This window comes from Thamnophis elegans, chromosome 8 (genome assembly GCF_009769535.1).
Source record: "Thamnophis elegans isolate rThaEle1 chromosome 8, rThaEle1.pri, whole genome shotgun sequence".
NCBI classification, from domain to species: Eukaryota; Metazoa; Chordata; class Lepidosauria; order Squamata; family Colubridae; genus Thamnophis; species Thamnophis elegans.
Window position 1 is genome coordinate 70,475,805 of NC_045548.1, and position 20,574 is coordinate 70,496,378.

At 42.4% G+C, this 20,574-nt stretch overlaps 1 protein-coding gene across 1 annotated transcript in view; it reads right to left on the reverse strand.

The window, feature by feature from the left end:
* Positions 1–20,574, reverse strand: part of ADCY8 (adenylate cyclase 8) — a 149,626-nt gene that overhangs the window by 17,095 nt on the left and 111,957 nt on the right. The window contains 5 exon segments of the mRNA XM_032222246.1: positions 2,041–2,122; positions 4,348–4,520; positions 8,244–8,333; positions 10,514–10,715; positions 13,341–13,441. Of these exon segments, the coding sequence (XP_032078137.1) occupies positions 2,041–2,122; positions 4,348–4,520; positions 8,244–8,333; positions 10,514–10,715; positions 13,341–13,441 (648 nt within the window).

Here is a 20,574-nt window from a genome sequence, read left to right on the forward strand (position 1 = left end):
AATTAAAGTTTCTCATTAAGGATGAAACTGAAATCAAAGCAGGAACAAAAATAGTGGCCTGTATTGTCAGAGTTTGCTGCAGAAATCACATCCAGAAAGCACACACAGATAACTGATTCAGCAGGATGTACAAATGTACAATACCAACAGCAGATTCTTCCATCTGAATCTGAAAGGAGAGATTGTAAGCAAGTTCAAACACAGACAGGCTAGATTGGTTTCAGTTCAGAGTTCAGAGCTTAATACAGACAAAGAGAACCTCCTCTATACAGGGCAGTCAAGCTAAGCCTAAGCCACGCCCAGGCACCTAGGTGTCTCCAGCAAATACTGTTTCAGTTTCTAAACAGCCTTCATTGGCTAACTTAGTTGCTATGCCTATTCATTGGCTGACCTTGTTGCCCTATTCCAGTCAGTCCCCAATGGATGACCTGTTGCTACATCCTATTCCAGTTCATGAATATTCTGACACTGCTCCCTTCGTGACTGGAACAGGCAAAAATTCAATTACCTTAATATACTTCAGATACCTGTATTTGAAGACCCAAATTCAGTTCCCTTCAAATACCTGAGAATCCTTTTTACTGTGATGCAGCCTTTGCGGTGAAACAAAGATCATCCACAAATGCTAATAGTCGACAATCCCCACCTTTTAACTTTCCAGTGCATATGCAACCATCAGCCTTGCAATTCCTGAACCCAAGACTGACCTGTTGCTACGTCCTATTCCAGTTCATGAATATTCTGACATGTATAAAGTACAGGAGGAAGATTGCAGCTTGAAATCTGACAGTTGTTGGCTATCAACCCCTCGTGTGAATTATGGGCAGGATATTTTCTCCCCCAAATGACTGGCTCATTCCATTTGAGAATGCTTTGAAGGTATATAGAGTAACGTTCAGTAGCTAAAAGCTCAGATAAATCTCAGCAGGGATAAGAAGACTCTTTTGCACCTGGTTGTTCCTCTCATGAGAAATTCATTTCCTCCAGTTCTTTTTTTCACAAGAGGGAGAAAATGGTATGAGCAAATCAGTGGTGGGATAATATTTTACTACATGTTCTATGGATATGGCTTGATGGGTGTGATGTGGCTTGGTGGGCATGCCAAGGGAAGGTTACTGCAAAATCTCCATTTCCTCCCAATCAGCTGAGACTCGGGAGGCAGAGAATAGATGGGGGCAGGGCCAGTCAGAGGTGGTATTTACTGGTTCTCCAAACTACTCAAAATTTCCGCAACCGGTTCTCGAGAATTGGTCAGAACCTGCTGAATGCCACCTCTGTACTGGATATCTATACAATTAGTCCTTGACGTATGGCCACAGCGGAGCCCAATATTTCCATTGCTAAGCAAGACAATTAAATGAATTTTGTAAGCTCCCAATGTACCGGGACTCCTCAGTCCCAAGGTCCGTTTTCAGCTGCAATAGCCTCCTGCAGTGGTCTGCCAGTGAAAACAGAGCTCAGGAAGGCGGCCCACCCAAGATCCATTTTTGCTGGCAGAGGCACTGCAGGCTGGTCCTTTGATGTTTCAAGGGTGGCCCCATGGGCCAGATCTAGGCACCCCGTGGGCTGGATCTGGCCCTTGAACCTTGAGTTTGACACCCGTGCCATATGTAATAAGATACTACTTTCCTGCAATTTTATTTTATTTTTAAACCTTTTTTCTACAGATCCCTAACAGGAAATCTGCCATTCTCATAGCATCTGTGTGTCCTGGTTTAGATGTTGAATTGATTTTTAATTTCCCACCTAGAGCAAATTGAATAGAGACTGATAAGATATTCTGAAACAGCTTTCTATTTATAATATTTTACACAGCAATAAAAAATAGAAGCTGCACGGACCTGGCCATGTGTTGATTTTAATTGGCCCTCTCTTTTAAGATTAATCAGGTCTTCAATTATTGAAGGTCATAAAATACTCTAGTCTGATATTTAATTATTTGCTCCAAAGGGGAGTCGTGATTGGCAGGTTCTAGCAGAGCAAGGGGAGATATTTCCTGCTTGGGAGGAGGTGCAAATGGAAAAGAAACATTTGCCTTACCTGTTGGCCGTGATAGAATACAGCTAACAGAAACATGGCCATGAGGAGCAAGGAAGCTTCTTTCGTCCCCAGGAAATCCGTACTATAGAGAAGAAGAAAAGAGAGAAGGAGGAGGCGATTAAAAAAAAAATCAGAAAAGAAGAGCAAAGCTTAAACTAAAACACGTGTTCTATTGTTTTGTTTTTAATCCATCAGGTATGAAAGTGGGCTGGGTGATTTTGGGCCAATCGCTAGGAGACTGTGAATTCTAGTCCTACCTTAAGCATGGCAGCTGGCAGTGCTGGCAGCCGATTCGGGCAGTGAGGAGGTTGGGGAGGAGCATAGGCCAGTCCTGGAGTCTGGGGAAGGCTCTAATGAGGGCTCTGCATCAGAGGCAGAGAGGGGGCCAGGGCTGTATGCCAGCTGTCAGCTGCCTTTGGAGTCAGACATCAGTGAGGCAGAAGAACAGCTGGAGCCTGTTCCCAGTGTGCATGGATAGAGTTGCCAGACAAAAGGAGCAGCTAAGGAACAAGGGTCGACTTGGGAGTAAGGCCACAGGTGGACGGTGAATGGCCCCTCCCATAGGGAATAAAAGAGGAGCGAAAGGAGAGTGGAGTTCGCAGGAGACAATTAGTTCATTCCTGCATTCTTGCCAAGTATTGCGGCATCTGAAAGATATCGGCCTGGTCGCTCTCCAAGCCTGACAAAGGTGGGTAATTGTGAACTATCTTGAAAGACTGTGGGAGAGGAAAGACTTTGCCGGAGAGGAATTCACTGTAAATTAAATGAAAGGGGTTTATCAGGATGAGGACTTGCTTCGTGCTGGTGGGGAAGCCTAGGTCAAAACAGTTGCTTCTCTCTTTGATACGTTTCCATCCATCCATCCCACAAGATTTCAGGATGCAACTACTTCTCGCTTCAAAATATTCTACCTGGAATTAAGTCAGACACTATTTTTTTTTTTTTTTTTTGCATTGCTTCTCTGAGAACTCCCTGCCCAAGCTGTGGTTCCTGTCCTTTTTTTCCCACCTGATGCTAAAAGAATCTCTCTAAATTTGCATGTTCCTGTTGAGATGACAGTCAGTGAAAAGCCCCTGACAATAAAAGATTGACACATCAAACCAGCCGTGATATTGCTTTCCTCTTTGGGGAGCCATTATAAGGCTTTCCCCTTTCATTTCTGCCCGTCTTTTTTCCAGCTGATGAGATATTTCTAGCATCGCTGCAGAATTATCTTGTCTTAGAGATGATATGATTCAGGTAAGGCTCTCTGCTGGCCCAGGCTATTTTTGTTCCATTGTTCTGAAGAAATAAGAAGGGGCTACGGAATAATTGCATACTGATATGCATAGCATCTTAGCACACTTTTTGGGGGGAGGTGGTGGATGGAGGTCGATTATTTCTAAACACCCCCGCCCCCCAAGGTTACTGCAATAGGTGCAGCTGGAAGGCATTTGGCTCCAGGCAGCTGTCATGAAAATGACTGACAGGTTGAGGGATTTGGAAAATTGTAGCTACTCTGTTTTTGATGTTACATTTTATGTTTGGGGAACTGTTTTATTTAAGGAATATGATGCAGAGCAGAGGGGCATCTATTCAGGGTTGTTATTTACGTATTGAATGTGTATGCCACCCATCCCACTGTCTACAGTGCCTCTGTGTGGCTAAACTTTTGTTAAAGAAGTATTTAAGCTGCCATTTGGTGTAATGGTTAAAGGTGCCCGGATTAGAACCGGGAGACTGTGAGTTCTAGGCATGAAAGCTAGCTGGATGAATTTGGGCCAATCACCAGGAAGTTGTGAGTTCTAGTGCCTTCTTACACATGAAAGATGGCTGGGTGACTTTAGGCCAATCATCATGAGACTGTGAGTTCTAGTCCCTTCTTAGGCATGAAAACTAGCTGGATGAAATTTGGGCCAGGAGATTGTGAGTTCTAGTTCTACCTTTCCCACTTAATAAAAAGTGTCCACGAAACAAGATGGATCGATGACATCAGCAAGTACTGCAGGCCCAATTGGCAAAAGAAAACTCAGGGCTGTATTGGTTGGGAACATGTGAAAGAGGCCTTCATCCCGCAGTGGATAGACAATGGCTAAGATGATGATGATGATGATGATGATGATGATGATGATGATGATGATGACGACGACGACGGGTTCCACTTTTGACACGAAAGTCAGCTGCATGATTTGAGGCCAATCATCAGGTGAGTGTAAGTTTTAATCAGGAATCAGTATTAGATATGTTTTCCCCCTTGATTTATTTATAAAAATAATAAAGGCGGGATAAAAATCTCATGAGTAAACAAATATGTAAACGAAGACTTACTCTCCATTATGATTGATTTCATCGTACTGGAGAAACAGGGAAGCATAAATGGTCTCGGTCAGGAAGCAGTAGATTGCAATCATGATGAGGAGCACGGCCAACTTAAGGACCGAATTGAGACGGAGAAACACGGCACAAGTCACCATAGCCAGGATACCGGTAAAGACGAAATACTTTACAAAGAAAATTGGGAGAAACATCTGCTTTTAGCTCATAGACCTAAACTAATATATTCAAAAATCTCATATACAAAGGTGTATTCAGCTGGTTCGGATCATTTCGCCCAAACTGGTAGCGGGAATCACAGGTGGGCTCAACCGTGGCTCTATGCCGTCCTATTTAGGCATGTTTTTGAGGCTGGGCACATGCACGGAAGGCATGTGCACAAGCAAAGTGCATGTGCGGAAGGCCGGGCACATGCGCGGAAGGGGCGTGTACACCTGCGAACAAGTAGTAACAAAATGTGAAACCCATCACTGCTCATAGAGAACTACCTAAGTCCTTCAAGTATTGGAAGATGGATATTATGTCTTTCCTAAGCCTTCTCTTTGTTAGCCAGAGCAATAGCACTTAAACTTACATGCTGCTTCACATGCTTTTACAGCCCTCTCTAAGTGGTTTCTAGAGTCAGCATATTGCCCCCGCCACCATCTGGGTCCTCATTTTACCAGCCTCGGAAGGATGGAAGGCCGAGTCAACTTTGAGCCTGGTGAAATTTGAACTGTCAAAATGCTGGCAATCCTCAGTCCACAGAATTGGCCTGCAACACTGCATTCTAACCACTGTCCCACCATGGCTCAAACATACCAATTTCCATTGGCCATTCATCATACAATCTAACCTCCAGACTCTTTATCACCTTCATTGCTCTTCTTTGCACTCTTTATAGGTCCCCATAATCTGTTGTTGTTTTTACAGAGAGTTGAAAGCAACTTCATTAGACTAAATGAGACTTTGTAGAGAAAAAATATAGAGGGATTTCTCCGCTAACATATATGACTATGGAGATTCTCCGTCATCCAGGAAATGGTTGTCCCAAAGGTGGTTTTTCAAGAGGCAACTGGACTTTCTGGTTTTTCTTTGAAGATGTTTTGCTTCTCATCCAAGAAGCTTCTTAACTCTGACTGGATGGTGGGGAAGGGAAGGGAGGTTCCTTCCCCACCATCCAGTCAGAGCTGAAGAAGCTTCTTGGATGAGGAGTGAAACATCTGATCATGGTTTTTCTTTGAAGACTTTTTGCTTCTCATCCAAGAAGCTTCTTCAGCTCTGACTGGATGGTGGGGAAGAGAACTCCATGGTGCCGCAGTGGTTAGAATGCAAAACTGCAGGCTACTTCTGCTGCCTGCCAGCTGCCTGCAATTTGGCAGATCAAATCTCACCAGGCTCAAAGTAAAAATAACCTCACCCGATGGACTCACTTTCACTTCCTTCTTTCCAGAGCCATCTCCGACTTCGTCAGCCTGGGGGCTGCCTGTTTGCCGCTAGTTTGAAGCACTTCCCTTGGGTCAATCAGGGACTTTGCGATGTCCCTGAGACCAGAAAGGCTTTGTCTTCCTGGTCACCGCCTCTCCGGGACGCTTTAGGTCCTACTGGACCATCCAGGGGCAAAAGTGTCAACGGCAGTCTCGGACAGTCGAGACTGCATGTTGTGTTGTCGCGACATTGGCTCCTCCTTTTTCCAAATCTCACCAGGCTCAAGGTTGACAGCCTTCCATCCTTCCGAGGTGGGTAAAACGAGGACCCCAAATTGTTGGGGGTTATATGCTGACTCTGTAAACTGATTAGAGAGGGCTGGAAAGCACTGTGAAGTGGTATATAAGTCTAAGTGCTTATTGCTATTGCTATCCAATCAGAGCTGAAGAAGCTTATTGGATGAGAAGCGAAACATCTTCAAAGAAAAACCAGAAAGTCCAGTTGCCTCTTGAAAAAGCACCTTTGGGTTTGCTGATGTGTACATGTACAACAGCTGCAAACTTTTCAAGAGCTCTTGAGAATGTATGAATGTGGTGAAGTCACTGAATCAGCCTAAAGGTCAACTGCCAGTAGGCCTACAACTCAATGGGATTATTGATTACTGACAATCTGTTTTTCTCTCTCTTAGATAGGAGAATTATATAGGGAAGTGATGGCTAACCTTTTGCTGTTCTGTGCCTAAAGTATGAGTGCGCGCAAAAGCACACCCATACCCATAATGCAATACATGCCCGACCCACCCCCTGCACCCCTTTCCCTGCACATGTGCACACGACCCCACCATGTGTGCCCTGGCCCACGCATGCACACATGACCCCTGTGAATGCACATGCAACCCCTGTGTCCCCCTGCCCTCCCTATGCATATACCCCCCTTGCCCATTTTTTGCTTCCAAGTTGGTGCAGGAGGCTTTCCAGGCACAAAATGCGGCATGTGGGGGCCTCGCGTGGCACCCCATGCCCCGTTTTGGCTTCCAGGTTGATGCAGGAGGCCTTCCAGGTGCACAACGGAGTGTGGGGGGGGACACGAGAACCCAAATATAATGTGTGTACACCCCACACATGCACTCCACCCCTACGCATACGTGGCAGAGACCCAAAGACCAGCTGGCCAACGGGAGGCGCACAGGCTTTCACGGTGGAGCCAGGCTGGGATGACAGCTGGCGTGCCCGCAGAGAATGCTCTCCGTGCCATAGGTTTGCCATCCTGGATATAGGGGAATTCCTGCATTTTAAGGTTGGACCAGTGGTGGGTTTCAAATTTTTTTAGAACCTCTTCTGCAGGTATGGCCTGCTTCGTGGGAGTGGCTTGCCAGCCATGTAACCGGGTGGGGGTGGCTTGCAGGCCATGTGACCAGGTGGGAGTGGCTTGCCAGCCATGTGACTGGGTGGGCATGGCCAACTTGTAAAATGTGGTGAAATTCACTTAATAACGCTCTTACTTAGCAACCAAAATGTTGGCTCAGAAACTCTGGCATTTGAAGCACAAAAGACTTAAAGCTCTCAAGTTACAAGACCCTTGCACCCCTAATCCTTTAGGAAAAAAAACTCCAGGAGTGTTCAAACCTGACAAACTTTAAGACTTGTGGACTTCAACTCCCAGAATTCCTCCTCTTACTCTTCATCTTGATGATGTGCGGACGGGTGGGGGGAGGGAGCTGGAACCGGTTCTAAACGGCACTGTAGATTTGTGGAACCTCTTCTGTAGAAGAGGTTAGAACTGGCAGGAACCCACCCCTGGGTTGGACTATCATGTCCTTGCCCTCTGGCTGTTTTGGACTACACTCCCTATATACTCTGGCAGTGGACCATGTGTACTCCAGAACATCTGGAGAACATTAGGATGCAAACGGTTGAGTTAGAGGCAGTAGAAGGGATCTTTGAAACCCACTTGAAATGAAGCAACATGATACAGGTAGTCCTCAACCTACGACTGCCCATTGAGCCCACAATTTATGTTGCTAAGTGAGACATGTGTTAAGTGAGTTTTTGCCCCATTTCACGGCCTTTCGTGCCACAGTTGTTAAGTGAATAGCTGCAGTCGTTAAGTAGTAACTCGGTTGTTAAGTGGATCAGGCTTCCCCATTGATTTTTACTCATCAAAAAGTCACCAAAGGGGATCATGTGATCCTGGGTACTTTGCAACCGTCATAAATGTGAATCAGTTGCCAAGATTCTGAATTTTGATCACGTGACCATGGGAACGGTTGTAAGTGTTCAAATGGTCACAAGTCCCTTTTTTCAGTGCTGTTGTAACTTCGAATGGTCACTAAATGAACTGTTGTAACTCGAGAACCTGCATCACTGAAATAAAGCTTGGCTTTGAAGTTTCACATCATCCTAAAGTTTGTTATCAGCCATCGTTGCCGAGCCTAACATATTGTGTTGGCTTATCCCTGTGCAAAATGATATGCTTAGGATTACCTCTGGATACGAGCAAATATCTGTAAAATATACCGAAGAGTTGAAAGTTTGATTCTTAAAAGGCAGTTGTTTGTCCCAGTCACACCAGAGCTGTGGAAAAGAAAAGAGAGAAGAATAAGAAAACTAATGAAATTACTTTGCAGAGAAATGAAGGAAGAAGATTACTTGTTGCGGGGGGGGGGGAGGAGGAGAAGGAGGAGACAACGACAATAGTGTTAATCAGTGGTGGGTTTCAAATTTTTTTAGAACCTCTTCTGTAGGTGTGGTCTGCTTTGTGGGAGTGGCTTGCCGGCCATGTGACCGGGTGGGCGTGGTCAATGTCAACTCCCAGAATTCCACCTCTTGTCATGTTGGCTCAGGAACTCTGCCATTGAAGCACGCAAGTCTTAAAGCTGTCAAGTTACAAGACCCTTGCACCCCTAACCCTTTAGAAAAGAAAACCCAGGGGTGTTCAAAATTGACAGCTTTAAGACTTGTGGACTTCAACTCCCAGAATTCCTCCTCTCGCTCTTCATCTTAATGATGTGTGGACGGGCGGAGGGAGCTGGAACCGGTTCTAAATGGCACTGTAGATTTGTGGAACCTCTTCTATAGAAGAGGTTAGAACTGGCAGGAACCCACGCCTGGTGTTAATGCCTCCAACTCTATGAGAAGACTCTGGATTAAAAAACCACTCAGGAAAAACAGAAAAATAATCCTATATCTTTTTTAGAAATTACATACTGAGAGCAACGGCGGGCAACTCTTTTGAAATGATGAAGAATCTGTAGTGCATGGGCTTACAAAATGCTTTCATTGGAAGACATATTAAAAGGATCATCACTCAAACATATTACAAAGCAAACCAGACAGTTCCCAGCTTTTATCCTCTCTGTGGGAATTTTATGAGGTCACAACCATCCTTTCCATGTTCCTCCCACCCCTTTGTATTATGCAAGATTTCTATTTTAATGTTTCAAAAATATATATTAAAAGAGTGTTTTGTTTTAAGTCCCACTCTTGTGAAATGGGTGGCCGTATAAATATTAGATGATAAATAGATGATAGATAGATAGATAGATAGATAGATAGATAGATAGATAGATAGATAGATAGATAGATATGATGACAGATGATAGATGATAAATAGATGATTGATACACATGATTGATAGACGATAGACAATAGATGATGATGATGAATAGATACATAAATGGATGGAGATGATGACAGATGATAGATAGACAGATAGACAGATGGACAGACGGATGGATGAATGGATGGGTGGATGGGTGGATGGGTGGATAGGTGGAAATGATGACAGATGATTGATAGATGATAGATACAGATTGATAGATAGATAAATGATAGATGATTGATAGATGATACATGATGATGGTAATGATGAAGGATAGATGATAGATAGATAGATAGATAGATAGATAGATAGATAGATAGATAGACAGATAGATAGATAGATAGATAGATAGATAGATAGATAGATAGATGCTGGATGCTAGATAAATAGATGATAGATGCAGATGATTGGTAGATAAAAGGATTGATAGTTGATAGATACAGATGATTGATAGATAAATGCTAAATGATTTCCCAGAAGATGAAGATGATGAAGATGATGAAGATGAATAGATAGACTAAATTGGTTGCCTACAGATGAACCCATATTCAGAAATATTAACTGTGTATAGAACGACAGAGAATTAGGGCCCTCTGTGAATTTCAGCTAATTTGGATTATATTTATCCTATTTCTTGAGAAGTATTATCGTGGCTGACCACATGTAGCTGAAAATGTCAATGTATTGTATAGAACAAAACCATAATTAGGGAAATAAAATCTTCCCAAAGGACAAAGACACCAGTGTGTTATCTGAGGCCCCCTGAAAGACTGAATAATCTGAGGTTTGATTTCCTTCCTTCCTCCCTCCCTCCCTCCCTCCTTTCATTTTCCAGAGGGAAAAGTATATTTAAATGCTTTCAAGTGCAAAATATCAGAAGCTGCTATCCTGGGAAATCAGCTTTCTCCAATCTTTCACTTTGCAGATTTTGGGGTTGTAGCTCCCATCATAGCCAGCCAGAACTAAAGAATATTATGAAAGTACCCATAGAACAGAATTATTTGTAGCTCAGACCTCACGGTAGAATGAAAGGTTTGTAATCGGGCATATCTGAAAGGCATCAGATTGAGTAACGTTGCTTGTAATTTACTAGCTTTATGCATTTTCTGCTCCCTTCTCCATTCACACAACCTTCCCCTCCTGAAATACTTACAATATTGATGATGGCTCCCAAGAAATTAATCATAATTGAGGCAAAGATGATGACATTACGGGCCAGGTAAGTCTCATTAATCCAGCAGCAAGTTTTCCGGAGCACCAGGGGTAAGCATTTGTAATCCTCGGCCGTGGTTATCAGCACGAGAGATGAATGTAATATAATTAGAATTGAAAATTGAACAATCATCGGAATCATTCTGCAGAAGGAAGAACAGACACACACATACTTAGAAGACAGAAAAAACAGCCCTCTCCTGCATTTATAGGAAGAGTAAAATCTAATGTTTCAGGGCTTCATTAAATCTTCTAATTTCATCTTCTCAAGTCAGCTCATTGTGGAGAATGTCTACCCTGGTGGTCAATAGGAGTTGGCATCAACTTAATGGCACTTACTCAATCCCTTTTTATTCTTGTGCATGTCCGTGCAATATACTTGTAGATGTAGGAGAGGAGCAGGCAGAGCTGGGAGGTGGAGTTAAGTGTGTGATCAGCTTAGAGTCATTACGTTGCCACAAACTTTCCAATTCCAACTCCCCTTGAATTCCATGGACCTGTAGCTAGTGCCAATTTAGTATTGAACTTTAGCTTACTAGATTCTTATGTATAAGCCTCAGCAATAAATCTTAACCTATGTTCTGATCCTTTATGCCCGAATGCAGAGGACCTATGGAAATAAAACCTGTTCTTATATGACAGGGTGAGTAAAACAGTGCTTCTCTAAGAAAAGAGCTATTTAAAATGAACTATACGCACAAAGAGATATACCACCAAGATAAACACAATACTGCTTTGGAACTAAGAATCATGGTTGGTGGCAGTGGTGGGTTTAAAAAATCATTGGAACCTACTCTGTGGGTGTGGCCTCCTTTGTGGGAGTGGCTTGCTGCCCATGTGACCGGATGGGAGTGGCTTGCTGCCCATGTGACCGGATATGAAATTTTGAATTAGTACTTAGGTCAGTCCAAGTAGCTATTAGAGAAGTTAGTGGTTAGAAGCAATCGTAAAGCAAGATATGGAATTAAAACCAGAAATATTTTGTTGGCTATTTGAAAGGGAGTATAATATATATTTAATTTCACACATGTTAGCAGCTGCTGGAATTTTGTTTGCACAACAGTGGAAAAACAGAGATATGTAAATGAATAAATATTACAATGTGCAGGAATAAATAAATTGACAATTAAAATCAAGAAGGCTTTGAATACTTTTTCACGTGGGATTGGTTTTAGCAATTGCCAACTAATGGAAACAGAAATTGGAAATCCAAAAATATGAAAGAAAACACCAATTATGTAAGGAAAGGTCCCTAAAATGTATAAGGAAATATGACTAGATCATTATTAATGTGTAGATAATTGCGGGACATTACACACCCACCAGTGGTGGGTTTCAAAATTTTTTGGAACCTCTTCTGTAGATGTGGCCTGCTTTCCGGGTCTACTGGTGGAACCTCTTCTAACTGGTTCGGTAGATTTGATGAACCGGTTCTACTGAATAGGTGCGAACTGGTAGGAACCCACCTCTGGTTGGTGGACTTTGGGATGCTATAGCCCCCAGGCCTGGCAACTCCTCCCTCCATTAAATCACTTTTCTTCTGTTTTGTATCACTGAGTCAGTCCTAATTTCTGATGATCAACAAGTTCATGGGGTCTTCTCAACCACATCTTTAGATAGGGTCTTCCACTGGCTTCTTAGGGCTGAGAGTCATCATCTTTTAATCACCCCACAATCCCTTTCATTGTGGAGTCTGGGCCACTGAATGGAGCTGAGTATTTACTGGCTGGATGCCCTTCCTCTCGCCAATGTGGAGATTAGGGCTGAGAGACAGCGGCTGGCCTAACGTCACCAAACTGCCCTCACTGCAATCATTACAATGATAAATGATAACTATCTTTTGCAGGAACCTAGTTTTCCTATGCTCTAGAGCTGTCATAAAATAGACCCACATGTGGTGGACCTGTAAAAAAAAAGCAAGGAAATTTTGGATACAAATTCAGAAATGGTTAGGAGAAATGGTTAGACCATGTGTAGAGTTCAAGCCAGAATTACTTCTATTAAGCATTATACCAGATGGCTACAATAAAGGGACAATATACTTAATACTACACATCCTGACCACAGCAAGAATGGTGCAGCGGAAGAGTGAAAACACCCCTTCAGAGGAGGAGGTAATAAGGAAGTTATTAGTCTGTGCAGAAATGGATAGACTAACATTAAAAATAAAAGACAAAGGAGAGACAGAATATTATGACACATGGAACAGATTCTACCAATGGTTAAGAAGAACCAGGTGGAAGTTGCAATGAGGAAAAATGAGGTTAGGTTGGCTCGGAAAGAGAGACTATATATGCAGTTTTATTAAAATGAATATGATGGTTAAAATTACCCTACAATGAGAGCACTGTTTAAATAATATATATGTTATTTGGTTTTCACTTTGGTTTTCATGGCAAGTGAAACGCCAGGACAATCACACTGCATTCAATGTATTTATATGCAAATAATAATTAAAAAAAAATAGCAATAGCAATAGCAGTTAGACTTATATACCGCTTCATAGGGCTTTCAGCCCTCTCTAAGTGGTTTACAGAGTCAGCATATCGCCCCCACAGTCTGGGTCCTTATTTTACCCACCTCGGAAGGATGGAAGGCTGAGTCAACCTTGAGCCGGTGAGATTTGAACCGCCGAACTGCAGATAGCAGTCAGCTGAAGTGATTGCAGTACTGCACTCTAACCACTGCGCCACCTCGGCTCAAAATAGAACATTTACCCCCGACTCCAACTCCAACTAATCTCTCCGTTCCAAATCATTGGAACTCACCTTGAAGAAGGAAGTAGACTTTGGATGGCGGTGATAAACACCAAGACAATTAATGCACACACCAAGTTTGACTTGAAGACCTCGTCCCTCATTTGGGAGTACTGAAAGAGAAAACAGAAACACAAAAAGGGAATCCAGTAAGTGAAGCTTCTAAATTAACTCCAGAAACAGAGCAAGGCAAGTAGACAAGGCTTCTGAGAAATTAGCAAATCCAGCTCAGTAAAGGAAGAATGTTGCTGGCATTAAGTATTCAGCTTATTAATAAATGATAATATTTGTAGCTCAGGGTTGGAATGGGAGGGGGGGATCTTTTGTGCTCGCTGAGCTTTGTTGTTTTCTTTCAGACATTTCATTACCCAACTGGGTAACATCATCAGTGCTAGTAGGGAGTGGCTTAATTCTCAATTTATATTCTAGCTCAGTTTATAGTCTAGTTTATATTCTAGTTACTAGAACAGTGATGACAAACCTCTTCAGCACTGAGTACCGAAAAAGTCACATGGAAATGTCATGTGTGCGCTCGTCGCACCCACACTCTGGAAAAGTTGAACCTCTGTGTTCTAGTGTGCATGCACACCCAACTACTGCACATGTGAAGAGACCGTGATCCAGAAGAGCCAAACTTCTGGGTTCTGGTGCACATGTGCGCTCGACAATCAGCTGGCTGGCATACACGCGTGCACTGGATTTTGACACTGCTGTGCATGCGAAGGACAGCTGATCATCATGTATGCCAGAAACAGGCAAGGCCGCACATGCCAGACAACATGGCCATGTGCCACTTTGGGCACACATTCCATAGATTCACCATCACAGTACTAGAATATAAACTGAGAGCAAACCCAACTCCTTACTAGCACTGATGATATTACCTAGTTGGGCAATGAAACATCTGCAAGAAAACAACCAAGCACAGAGAGCACCAAGGATCCACCATTCAATATATTATTTGACATCCATACAAAGAAATATCCCATCAAAACAAACATGCTTGCAAGACCCATTAAAGAATGGCATGTTCCCCCCCTCCCACAACCCTAGGAGAGCAGTAATTCCACCTTTGTGCCAGAACTATGTATACTAAGATGGCTTTGTCACCTAATTAGGTGCACATTTTTTTAAGGATGAGTGGCCCCATTGAAGGAAAATGGTGATCTAGAAATGCAGCCAGATAAGTAGGAAGGAGTGCATCTAATGGGAATATCTTTAGGAGCTTGTTCGGATTCTGCAGTCTCATCTTAAATAATAATAATAATAATAATAATAATAATAATAATAATAATAATAATAATAATAATTAGAAATCCAATCATTGACAAACACAGTCCGAGTATTCAGCACCGATATTTCAATGCAGTTTGGCATGGAAAAATGCGCCACTGTATCCATAAAAAGGGGCAAAATCACTGCATGTGAGGGAATTGAAATGCCCAATGGCCAATTAATTAAATGCAAAGAAAATGAAGCCTACGAATACTTAGGCATTCTGGAGTTGGATAACATCAAGCATGGAGAAGTAAAAACTATTGTCAGGCAAGAGTACACCAACAGAGTTAGGAAAATTTTGAAATCTAAATTGAATGGCGGAAACACAATCAAGGCCATAAATACCTGGGCAATACCAGTTATAAGATACACAGCTGGTATAGTTAACTGGACACAAGCTGATTTGGACCTTTTGGACCGAAAAACCAGGAAACTAATGACAATGCACTACAGTTTACATCCACATGGTGATACTGATAGATTATACCTGCCCCGAAAATCAGGTGGCAGAGGATTATTACAAGTGAAGCAAACAGTTGAAGAAGAAAAACATGCACTGGCTGATTATTTAAAAGAAAGTCAAGAACATCTATTAATCGAAGTAAAGAACAAAAATCTACTGAAGGCCCAACAGACGAAACAAGAATACAGAAAAGATGTGATAAAATCAAGAATGGAGAGTTGGCAGAACAAAGCACTGCATGGCCAATTTCTGGAAAAAATAAAAGATAAAGTGGACAGTGAACAAACTTGGTTATGGTTAACAACAGGTACATTAAAGAAAGAAACAGAGTCACTAATCCTGGCTGCGCAAGAACAAGCTATCCGCACGAATGCCATTAAGGCCAAAATCGAAAAATCCTCTGATGATGCCAAATGCAGACTTTGCAAAGAAGCTGATGAAACTGTTGATCACATACTCAGCTGCTGTAAAAAAATCGCACAGACTGATTATAAATTGCGGCACAATTCAGTAGCACAAATGATCCATTGGAATTTGTGCAAAAATTATAATATTAAAACAGCAACAAACTGGTGGGAACATCAGCCTGAAAAAGTCACTGAAAATCAGATGGTCAAGATCTTGTGGGATTTCCGTATACAAACCGACAAAATACTGGTGCATAATACACCAGACATCACACTGGTTGAGAAAAATAAGGTCACAATCATAGACATCGCAATACCAGGTGATAGCAGGGTCGCCGAGAAGGAACATGAAAAAATCGCAAGATACCAGGACTTAAAAATCGAAATTCAACGACTATGGCACAAACCAGCAGTGATAATTCCAGTGGTAATTGGCACACTGGGTGCTATTCCAAAAGCATTGGAATTACATTTAAAACAGTTAAAAATTGACAAAATCACCATCAGTCAAATGCAAAAAGCCACACTGCTTGGATCTGCACGCATATTACGAAAATACGTTACGACGTCCTAGGCCCCTGGGTGGGGCCCGACTAGTAACCAATGCCAAATCCGGCGAAATAACTGGCCGCTGTGATACAATTGTATTGTAATAATAGCAATAATAATTTCATTTCATTTCATTTACTTTATTTGTATGCCGCCCTTTTCCCTGAGGGGACTCAGGGCAGCTCACAATTCGGGGGGAGGGAAGGACAAAACATGTTACATACATGAAAACAATACATCGTTAAAAAATGCAACAGTCATACTATTCGGGTGGGGTTGAAGTCTTTAGCCCCAGGCCTGTCGGGACAGCCAGGTTTTAAGGGCTACGCGGAAGGTCTGGAGGGTGGTGAGGGTACGAATCTCCACGGGGAGATCATTCCAGAGGGTCGGAGCAGCCACCGAGAAGGCTCTCCTCCGGGTAGTTGCCAGTCGACATTGACCGGCTGACGGAATTCGGAGGAGGCCTAATCTATGGGATCTTATTGGCCTATTGGAGGTAATTGGCAGTAGGCGGTCTCTCAAGTAATAATAATAACCAGCAGAACTACAAAAAACTGCACTACAAGGAATATCATGTATTTTAAGAAGAAACTTGGTTGATACCTAAGATGCTGGCAGCAACCCATATATACCATTTAGCACCAGTCAATGGTATTTGTGAAACATCTTTAAATGTTCACTTGACTGAGTTTCATGTTTAATGAATAAAAGAAATAACAACAACAACAGCAAATAATGATACCCATTGTCATCGGGGCACTTGGTAGCTTGTCCAGGAATTTTATAAAACACATGAAGAAAATGCAGCTTTCGGCAATAACAGCAGTGGAACTACAAAAAACTGCGCTACAAGAAACATTGTACATCTTAAGAAGGTACTTGGTTGATACCTAGGATGCTGGCAGCAAACCGTATCAACCATTAGCACCAGTCAATGGTATTTGTGATGCATTTTTGAATGTTCAGTTGACTGAGTTTCATGATTAATGAATAAAAGAGATAATAATATAGTTAGTCCTTGATTTATGATCACAATTGAGATTAAATTTTACATTGCTAAATGAGACCATTGTTAAGTGACTTTTATTCCATTTTACAACCTTTCTTGCTGCAGTTGTTAAGTGAACTATCACTATTAAAAAATAAAATAAAACTATATACAGTTAAATGTTAACTAATATGGGGAAAATGTTACAATATACGATATAATTACATAAAGAAGGGAGAATGATAATAAACTATACGCATGGAAGATGGAATTTTTGGTATTAAATATTATGGATGTTCAGCTAAAACAGGATATGAGGATTTGATGTTAATAGAGGATTTTACAAACAAGTAAATGAAATGCTAGCATGTGGTTATGGATTAAATCTTTGGCATAGTTAAGGATGATGGATGTTTAAATAATTGTAGTCAACTAAAAGTGGAGGTATAATGATGTCAATATGGTAAACATTTGAGTTAAGATATTTGAATTAATATGAATTAATGGAAGAGATGCACCAAAACATGTTGTAACCAGCTGATATACTTTTTTATAATATATACCTGTGTTTTTTTTCCTTTTTTCTTCTTTTGTTTTTCCTTTTTCCCCCCCCTGCCTTGTTTTTTGTTCTTTTTGTCTTCTCTGTGTTTTGATTTTTTCTTTTCCCACTGGTGTGGGCATGTGTTGTTTAAGTAACAAAAAAAAAAACAAAACCTCCGTCTCCTGCCTCCGCTGGACAAATTTTGTTTTGATCTAAAAATAAGCCTCCCCGTGAGCTGTTGTGACAGAACGTTCACCCCATCAGCCTTTTTAGCTGATACTTTTTACCTTTAAAAAAAAAGAGGGGGAAAAAAAGAGAAAAGAAACCAGGCGGGCTGACACATTTATAGCTGTGAAGTCATTTGCTGCTCCCTTGAAAAGGATGGTCGTCGAGATGACTGTCGAGATGGCCAAGCGCATATCTCCTTTTCGGTACTTCACAAATTAGCAATAGCAGTTAGATTTATATACCGCTTCATAGGGCTTTCAGCCCTCTCTAAGCGGTTTACAGAGTCAGCATATTGCCCCCAACAACAATCCGGGTCCTCATTTTACCCACCTCGGAAGGATGGAAGGCTGAGTCAACCCTGAGGCGGTGAGATTTGAACAGCCGAACTGCAGAACTGCAGTCAGCTGAAGTAGCCTGCAGTGCTGCATTTAACCACTGCGCCACCTTGGCTCAAATTGATGGGGCTGAAGTGGTTTTGGACGTCCTTGGAGAGCGCTCAGGCTGTCATCATGATAGCCTCGAGACGCTGGAAGGGGCTTTGAAAAGAGGATGCTCTACGAACCTGGAAATTACAGGCTTCCAAGGCAAGAGGAGGCAGATGGAAGATCTTGGTAGGATAAATTACCCGTCCCTATTGAAGGTTTTAAATTAGACCGGGGGGGGGGGGGGGAAGCATGGAGCAGAAATCATTGGAATGAAAACCAGTGCCAGATTTTGAGACACAGAATCTAGTACTGTGATGGCGAACCTATGGCACACGTGCCACAGGTGGCACATGGAGCCCTCTCTGCAGGCACATGAGCTGTCACCCAGCTTAGCTCCATTGTGCATGCTGTTGTGGCCCAGCAGGTGCCATTGGAGCTGCCACCAGACTCCGACAGCGAGGGGCCCTCTGAGTCGGCTCTGGAGGATGTGGAGGACCCTGAACAGGGTTCGACTCCGAGCATGGCGCAGAGAGGCTGATTGGCCACCAGGAGGCACCTGAGCCTTGGACCAGTGGGGAGGAGACAAGGGAGAGTATATATGCGTGTATGTGTATGTTCCAGCATAACTATGGAACGCCTTGAGCAACTTCAACCAAAGTTGGTACACAGATGACTTTCTGGAAACAAATACTGTGGGGATAAGACACCCCTAACACATCTCAGGGTGTGTGTTCTGTTAAGATACAGCCTGTTGTGGTTTAAAATGGCTTCTACTGTACAGAGCTGAGGAGTTGCCATGGTAACGGCTTCACAGTACTCCACAAGGGTGCTCCCACTTTCCTTGAGGCTTCTGGGAGCACAGGGAAAACATTTGTAACTAATTTCACTGTTGCTGAAATCAGGGCTTTTCTTGTCTAATACAGGATTAAGATAAATAAATACCCTGGCAACACCGGGTTATCAGCTACAGTAGTTGTTAATAAAAATGGTTGAATTGTGTCTGAAAGTAATAAATTCCAATCAAGACCTTTTAATGGAATACATCCCCTGATCTAAGTGGATTTAAGGTCTCAGAAATTCTAATAACAAGTCAGATAAGGCCAATCACCAGGAGTATAATTGATTTGTACGATAGTTAGAAAATTATTTATGGCCATTATTCTATAGCAAAAAGAATCAGAAAGAGAGCAATGTCCTCCCATTTTCATCCTTATTTTTGGAAAAAGAAAAAGAAAAGTAATGGAAAATGGACCACTTAGCATTGTATTTTAGCAGCATATTCTTAGGTGCTTAGGTGGGTGTCACAGAATCAGTGCTGGGGGAGGGGGGGCTTCTATGACCTTGAGCCCCAGGTGCTGTATCCCATTTTAAAGTTATAAGAAATGTTTCCACCCTGTAACTTTGGGTTGCTGGTTTCTTACTATTCATACTCCCTCTATACATAATTTATACAGTTATATAAGCTCTGTGTAAGTGTTAGCAACTCTGCTGTTCTCTTATCTGTCGCTTTGCAGGTTTACAAAACGTGCTAAACCTCATGCCCTAGTCCACAAAACATATATCACACCACAACACCACATCCTGTACCCAACAAAATAAATTACATTACAACTTCATATCTTCTTAGTCTAGACTAGCATGCAATGTGCACCCAACCAAATGTTCCTGTTCATTTTATCCTTTGAGGTCTTGTTTTCAGACCAACCATCATTCCAAGTATCTGAACTCGTAACAAGAGAAATTGTAGCAAAAGGGATGGAAACTTATCTAAGGAAGATCCAACCTGAAACTCAGAAGAAATTTCTTGACAGGAGGAACAATTAATTGGTGTTCAGAAGTTGTGGAGACACCATCACTGGAGGTTTTTAGGATGTGATTAGACAGCCATTTGTCCAGGGTGGTTGTAAGGTCTCCTGCTTGAGCAGGGGGTTGGACTAGAAGACCTCCAAGGTCCCTTCCAACTTCTGTTATTTTGAACCCCGGGGAGAGACCTTGGCTAAATGAACAGAAGGGAGCTTCAAGGGAAGCAAAGCAACCTCCAATGAGACCAAGAAGTAAAGAAGAAATGAAGAAACCATAAATGTGTATGTGTGATTGTTTATCCAAAGGAAATGACAGAAATTGTAATAATGGCAAGGAGAAGCAAGAACTGTTGTGGCCGGCAGAGGTTGGGGAGGAATATGAGCCAGTCATGGGGGTTGAGGAAAGCTCAAACGAGGGCTCTGTGTTGGAGGCAGAGAGGGAGCTAGACAGCAGTGAGGCAGAAGAACAGCTGGAGCCTGTTCCCAGTGTGTACATGCGCAGAGCTGCCAGAAGACAAGAACAACTAAGAAAGCAGGGTCAACTTAAGAGTAAAGCCACACCTTG